Below are 7919 nucleotides of genomic sequence, written 5' to 3'. Positions count from 1 at the left end.
GAGCTACGGAACCAGAGGATCTCAACCTGCTGCAATTCACCTACCGCATTCTATCGGTTATCGATTGATTTTTTTTCGCTGGGATAGGAAAACCGATTACATAAAATTTTTTGGCGCCCATCGTGAGGCAGGATTACATGAAATTTATGGCGCACAGCGAGAAGCCGAATAGGAAGGTTACAAAACGAATGCACTGCTTGATTGCAGAAAGAAAGTTCACCACAGTGGTACATTTATTTTTCCCATTATGCCAATAGCGGATAATGTCACTTTGAAAAGAAAACAGTGGGCAACAAAAAAAGGTAGGTTTAATCAAAAGAAGAATAAGAATGTGGGAGATTGTAGATATGGGAGACTGCGGGACCGCATGGGGGTATTGCATCGCAGGGTGTGTGGGGGAGGGGGATGTGGGCTTCTCAGGCCCCGCCTGTATTGCGCTGCCTTAGGGCGCGCGTAGCTTGCAGATCACCTGTGCCGCAAAGGTGCAAATAGCTGTCCAATTTCGTTGGTTTAGCGTCATCAGTGGAACCAGATTCTGTGAAGATAATGGCTCGCCACAGAGCAGTTCGGCCTCCTGCCTTTCTGTCGCAAACATAGTGCATGCGAAGAGAGCATGATCAGGACTCTCCGACTCACCGTTCCAGCACCAAGTGCATTCCGCACTCGCCTGGTGACCAAATCTGTAGAGATATTCCCCAAAGCATCCATGACCGCTAAGTATCTGTGTGAGCTCGAAAGTTACCTCGCCATGCTTCCGATTAAACCACATTTTCAGATCGGGAATAAGCCTGAATGTCCACCTGCCCTTAATCGAGTTCGTCCAGCGAAGTTGCCAAGAGTCCCAGCTTTACTGACGTGCCGCAGCCTTAACACCCTTTAGCTCAGCAGGACTCGGCGCTGACTCCATCTTAGTGGCATAGATGCGTTCTGCTTCATGTGCTAGCAGGTCGACGGGCGTCATACCTGCTATAATAAGGGCTGCACCGTCTGATATTGTGCGAAAGCCGCAACAGACCCTCATCGCCGCAAGACAGTGTGTGGTCTCTAGGCGTCTCCTATATGTTTTGACCGTCATGGCCTTAGCCCAGGCTGGTGCCCCATAGCATAGTGGACTTCATGACATTCATGCTTTGGGCCTCTGCTGTTGAGCATGATGCGGCTAAGTGACCGTCCCAACTCAGCTGCCCTGGCTCCAACAAGCTCCAGATGCTCCTGGAGGACAGGCGTCTCCAGGTGTATACCGAGATACCTGATGGCCCGTGAAGAGGTAATCGTGGTGGCGTCCACGATGATGTTGGCAACCTCAACCGTCTTACGACTACTTATTAGCACAGCTTCCGTCTTTTGTACTGCAAGCTTGTGACCTGCAGAAGCTAACCAGTCCTTAGCCATTCCGATGGAACGCGCAGTTCTATCCTCGGCTTGTGCCAGATATTTAGCCACCACCAACATTTGTTAGCAACATTGTCAGCGAAGCCCACCAGTCGCGCGCCGCTCGGAAGTTGGATGCGCAGGATTCCGTCGTACATTGCATTCCAAAGTAGAGGGCCAAGAACGGATCCTTGGGGTACGCATCCTTTTACATCATAAGTATGCGTCCCTCCGTGTGATTTGTAGTACAGAACTCTGTTCCTGGAGTAGTCCTCCATTATTCTTGTGAGATACGGCGGGACTCTAAAGTTTCGCTGTGTTAAAGGCATTTTCAACGTCCAGCTTGGTGACAAGGCAATACTGTTTTTGCCCTCCCTTACATCGTCGACATAGCTCTGCGGAATCCAAATTGCATAGGCGAGAGGTCGCCAGCCGCCTTGATTGCTGCCTCAATTCTGGTGCTGAGTAGCCTCTCAAGAATTTTGCCTGACAAATTGGCCTATATCCAGAGGGGTCTTCTACAGGTTTGTTTGGCTTTGGAATCAGTACCAGATTCTGTCTTTTCCATCTGTCCGGAAATGTACCTTCACCCATGCAAGCGTTAAAAAGTTCCGCAAATCTTTCAGATTGTAGGCCAATGGCTAGTTTTAGGGCCTTGTTTGGGATGGTATCCGGGCCAGGAGCCTTGTCATTTGCAATCTCGCTGCCGCCATTAACACCTCTTCTCCAGTGATGGGCCAATCCACTGGCAAAGCAGTATGCTGCATCTGTTTCGGGCCTATTGATGAGGTGGCCGGAAACAAAGTTTCCACTATCAAAGCCATGCGCCCTTCGTCTAGGGCCGCCGGCTTAGCAGCCCTAAGCTTTTTCATGGCTACTTTATAGGCCAAGCCCCATGACCCCTGGGGTCTATTGAGTCGCAAAGTTCGAGAAAACAGGTTTTTTTTCGTGACTTAATAAGCTCTTTAAGGTCCCTTCTTCTGGCTGTAAATTCTGCTTGCAGCAGCAAGAACTCTGATCTGCCACGCGATCTTTGGTAGAGCCTTCTAGCACGAAGACACTTTTTTCTTGCTTCCGCAATGTTCTCGTCCCACCAGTAGACAGGGGCTCTATGTCGGCTATGCCCCCTTCGGGCCTTCATGCTAGCGTCGCATGCCGCCCTCACTGCGTCCATAATGGTGTCCGCCTGACTTGATGCATCTCCGTCTAGTCGCGGAATGCTGAGTGCCGACGGAAAAATAGATGGATTAAGAGTATCCACGCGGAATGCTTGGCCTCCTTGATCTGTTCGCGGGTGGTTGGGCCTTTGGTGTGCGCTTCTTGATGGAGCATATAATGGCAAGGTGCTCGCTACCAGTGTAGAAATCGCAAAGTTTCCAGATTGAATGGGGGAAAAGACAGGCACTGGTGAATGTAACGTCGATTACAGAGCCGCCCAGTGTTTAGCACAGTAATATCGAGGATCGACCAGGACTCGAGAAGCGTTCTATTCCTAGCATTAGATGAACTGCTGACCCATTCTTCGGACACAGCGTTAAAATCACCTGCGATTATAATATTTTGCTTTGAACTTGCTTCAGCGGCGATGGAGTCAATTATTCTCTCGAATTCCGTGAGTCTCAGACTGGGGGCTAGGTAGCAACTATAGTACCACATATCCCCAATTATTGCGCGAACGTAACAGAGGGACGAATAAATCGACTCCATAGCCGGTACGTTTTGTCCGCATAACCAAATGGCAGCTTTTTTAGACGAGTCCACTGCCCACAGGGGGCCATCGCCTGCTTTATACGGCTCTCTCAAAATCGCTATATCGGCGTCTACTTCACCCGCTGTTTGTGCCAACAGATCCTGTGAAACTGCACAGTGTTTGAGGTTTAGTTGAATAAACTGCATCCCGGTTTGTTTGTAAGTTGGGCGCCAGATCTTGTCAGCGGGCAATCTTTGCTGCCGGCAAGATGCTTCCTGTCAGTGCGGTTTGCTTCGACGCAGTTGTAGCAATTTGGATCGTTTTCGCAAGCCGAAGCTTTCCGTTACCAGGCAATCTAGCTTCCGCAGTTCGATGTGTGACCCGTCAGTGACAGTTCGGACTTTGGTGTTTGTGCCCAATACGGTATACATAGCTCCTCTTGTATTTTCCGGTCACCATCTTTGCTTTTAAGCTCCAGAAGCAGATCGCCATTTTGTGTCGTCCCGTCGGGTTACCATTTTCAACATTTGCGCATACGAAATGCCCTCTTCCGCCTTGATTATAATGGCATCTGACCGACCTCTGCGCGGCTTGCGCCTCGCTGAGACCACTTGCCAATCTGGGGATGACCCATGAGTACCTGCAGACTCGCCCTCAATAGCACTAGCGCTTGTGGGTGCACTACCTCCTAACATAGCCGCATACGTGGGCCTTGGCTGCCCGCTGCCTCGCTTTCCTTTGGGCGGAGTATTCCTCTGTGCGGGTGGCTCCTCTCTCGGGCGCTTTGGGCTGTCGGAGTGTGCTGCCGAGTTCCCAATACGCTTGGCTTTGGTTGCCGGCCATGTGGCCTGCGTGGCCACATCCACTGTGGTGTTTTTTACGCATTTGTCGCCAAGAACTAAATGGCAGACCGCGGTTTGCAGCTCTATCATGCGACTTATGTCTTGCATCGTGTTTTGATGCACATGCCGAACCTGCGGTTTGCCGTCATCCTTCTTCTTAAAAGTGTTTTCCAGTTGGCGTAGGAGATTGCCCAAGTCGTCAAGCTCCGAAATGCGCGATAGTACAACCGGGCTTAGTACCGGCGTCGCACTCGCTTGACTATCAGACCGCATCATCCTACTGCTCTTACTAAATGCCATCTCTTCGCCCCCCTGATCAGTGGCTACACCATCCCAGCGGGCTTGATCCATCATGTCGCAGATTTGACGACACTTGTTAGCAGCATCCTCCTCCCTTGTTTCGGCCCTCTCGTGTTGAGTAGAATGCGCGACAGGGCACGAGCCGATACAGCTGCCTTCTCGTTAGCGTAGTCTAGGTGTTCCTTAAAGCTTAGCCTTGTGTCTAACATTACTCCTAGGTACTTGATAGCCCTTTTTGAAGTAATCACTGAGTCACCAACTCTTATTTTAGCAAGCTCCACCTTTTTGCGGCTGCTGATCAGCACCGCTTCCGTCTTGTGGGCTGCTAACGCAAGGCCTGCTGTCGAAAGCCAGTTGCCAACTTTACTGATAGCTCTGTTGCATTGGTGTTGTGCTACTTCGACTTCCTTAGCCACCACCACAAGTGCTACGTCATCCGCGAATCCGATTATATGCGTATCGAGGTCAAACTCGAGTCGTAGAACGCCATCGTACATCACATTCCATAAGAGGGGACCGAGAACGGATCCCTGTGGAACTCCAGCTGTCGCTACCTTACCGTACCGGATTCGCCTGTCTTCGAAGTATCTGCGTACACAATAGACCAGGTATTGAGGAACTCCAACGCCCAATAAGCCATCTATTATCCGGCCCCATCTAGCGGAATTAAACGCATTTTTTATATCCAGTGTCACCACCAGACAGTATTTTTTGGAGCCGCCCCTCCATCGGCTACCCGCTATTGCCTCAGCGGCGATGTTTACCACTTTGTGAATGGCATCTATCGTGGATCTGGCTCTCCTAAATCCATATTGCTGATCTGATAGGTCACCACCTGCAACTATGGCTTTGTTGAGACGCACGCTGATGATGTACTCGAGAACTTTGCCGGCTGTGTCTAAGAGACAGATTGGCCTATACGAAGACGCCTCTCCGGGTGGTTTTCCTGGCTTCGTAAGTAGCACAAGATCCTGGATTTTCCATCTTTTAGGAAAAATGCCCTCGCGTAAACAGGTGAATCGTTTTATCGCTTTGTTCGGAATACTGTCAGGTCCTGGGGCTTTGTTCATCTTAAGTCTGCTTATGGCCTTATGCCTTTTTTTGAGTGGGCTGATTATGCGGGGCTTGACCGGGGCCACCCACATCATATACTAAAGCTTCATGGTCGCTTGCGGTATATTTGTTGATTATTCTCCAGTTGGCTGTTCTGGCGATCGATGTGCTCACGAAAGTCAAGTCGACAATTGACCCAACTCCGGCCGTCCTAAATGTATGTTCAGTTCCCACGTTGAGCAACTCGACGTCTAGCGATGCAAAGCACTCTAGAAGTATACGGCCGCGCGAGTCAGTGCGAGTACTGCTCCAATCTATGGCCCATGCATTGAAGTCGCCTCCGATGACAATTTGCCGGCGATCTCTGGCATCGCATACTATGTTGCTTAATGTACGACAGAAGCTTTCTAAAGGCAGGCTGGTAGCTAGGTAGCAGCTATACAGCCAGCTGTTACCTACCCTTGCTCTGACAAAGCCCTCCGAGGAATAGATATCATCTAGACGAAGTGTGTTAGCTCCACATAGCCAGATTGCTGCCTTGCCGGTGGCGTCTGCTGTCCATGTTGCCCGCTCCTTATGCTTGTAGGGTTCGCTGAGTAGTGAGACGTCAACAAGCTCTTCTCTCACCGTCTGGCTTAGCAAATCCTGAGCTGCGATGTAGTGATTCAGGTTGAGCTGGATAAACCTTAGTTTCGTCATTTATTTATGTGAGTTCTGCATCCTCTTTCCCCATCTTAGTGGGCACTTTGAACTGCCAGCATGGGTGGCTGGTGTCGCTCTCCCCGTTAGATCGGCAGAGGTAGCATGACGGGGCTTCGCCGCAGTCCGCTGCTTTGTGCCCAGGTTTTCCACATCTAAAACAACAGTTCGATCTATCGACTGTGTTGCTACAGTTGGCTGCTATGTGTCCAAACTCCAGACAACGATAGCATTTCATGGGAGGGTCTTCGATCGCCTTAACTCTGCAGGTGTTCCAGCCGACTAGTAGCTTATTCAACTGTAGGACTTTCGGCATCATTCTGTCGGGCGCCGTGATGATCGCTGTGAAGTTTCCGTTATAGCTAGGCTTCAGGCTTCTAACGGAGCACGACCCAACCTCGATTCCGTCTTGTTTTTCGATAGCCTCCAGGATGTGGTGAGGCTCCACCAGATCGTCCAAATCCCGAATTATCGCCGATTTCATGGACGATAAAACCTTAACACCGGCCTTGTCGCCAAGGACCTGTAGGAACTCGTCCCTTAGAGATTGGGGATTAGGGCAGTCACCTCCTAGTTCCAATAGTAGCTTGTTTCTGGCAGTACGGACATGTTTGTGGGTATGTGTGTGTGTGTGTGTTTGTAAGCATGGTCTTGATGTGGCTCGTGGGCAAGTAAGTAGCAGCAACAGTGGCATTCCAGATGAAGGATACAAAGCAATGTGCGTGGCGGCGAGTATCTAAGCTCTGGCACGTACTAAAAACGAGCGTGTAACTAGCAGCAGAAGGAGACTTTGCCCGTGTGCATGAACTGCGTATTTATATGTAAGTACATACATATATAAATATACATCTACATGAGTGAGTGTTTTTTTTTAATTCATTTATTTGGGAAAAAAGGAATTACAAATAGGTTAACAAAAAAAAAAGAAAACAGTGGGCAACAACGAAAGGTAGGTTTAATCAAAAGAAGAAAAAAAAAGTGGGAGATTGTAGATATGCGAGACTGCGGGACCGCCTGGGGCTATTGCATCGCAGGGTGTGTGGGGGAGGGGGATGTGGGCTTCTCAGGCCCCGCCTGTATTGCGCTGCCTTTAGGGCGCGCGTAGCTTGCAGATCACCTGTGCCGCAAAGGTGCAAATAGCTGTCCAATTTCGTTGGTTTAGCGTCATCAGTGGAACCAGATTCTGTGAAGATAATGGCTCGCCACAGAGCAGTTCGGCCTCCTGCCTTTCTGTCGCAAACATAGTGCATGCGAAGAGAGCATGATCAGGACTCTCCGACTCACCGTTCCAGCACCAAGTGCATTCCGCACTCGCCTGGTGACCAAATCTGTAGAGATATTCCCCAAAGCATCCATGACCGCTAAGTATCTGTGTGAGCTCGAAAGTTACCTCGCCATGCTTCCGATTAAACCACATTTCAGATCGGGAATAAGCCTGAATGTCCACCTGCCCTTAATCGAGTTCGTCCACCGAAGTTGCCAAGAGTCCCAGCTTTACTGACGTGCCGCAGCCTTAACACCCCTTAGCTCAGCAGGACTCGGCTCTGACTCCATCTTAGTGGCATAGATGCGTTCTGCTTCATGTGCTAGCAGGTCGATGGGCGTCATACCTGCTATAACAAGGGCTGCATCGTCTGATATTGTGCGAAAGCCGCAACAGACCCTCAGCGCCGCAAGACGGTATGTGGTCTCTAGGCGTCTCCTATATGTTTTGACCGTCATGGCCTCAGCCCAGGCTGGTGCCCCATAGAGCATAGTGGACTTCATGACATTCATGCTTTGGGCCTCTGCTGTTGAGCATGATGCGGCTAAGTGACCGTCCCAACTCAGCTGCCCTGGCTCCAACAAGCTCCAGATGCTCCTTGAAGGACAGGCGTCTCCAGGTGTATGCCGAGATACCTGATGGCCCGTGAAGAGGTAATCGTGGTGGCGTCCACGATGATGTTGGCAACCTCAACCGTCTT

The 7919-nt window shown here is 50.3% G+C and overlaps 1 protein-coding gene across 1 annotated transcript; it reads right to left on the bottom strand.

Moving 5' to 3' along the window:
- Positions 1-442: 442 nt before the first annotated feature.
- Positions 443-961, bottom strand: LOC124461839. Its single transcript, XM_047013297.1, has 3 exons — positions 852-961; positions 637-800; positions 443-582 (listed from the first exon to the last, which is right to left on the bottom strand). Exons 1-3 carry the CDS (start codon positions 959-961, stop codon positions 443-445), a joined length of 414 nt encoding a protein of 137 aa, XP_046869253.1.
- Positions 962-7919: the final 6958 nt, after the last annotated feature.

Source organism: Drosophila willistoni, unplaced genomic scaffold (genome assembly GCF_018902025.1).
Source record: "Drosophila willistoni isolate 14030-0811.24 unplaced genomic scaffold, UCI_dwil_1.1 Seg688, whole genome shotgun sequence".
Lineage (NCBI taxonomy): Eukaryota > Metazoa > Arthropoda > Insecta > Diptera > Drosophilidae > Drosophila > Drosophila willistoni.
Note: the sequence above shows the minus strand (reverse complement) of the source record. Positions and strands in the feature narration are given on the sequence as shown.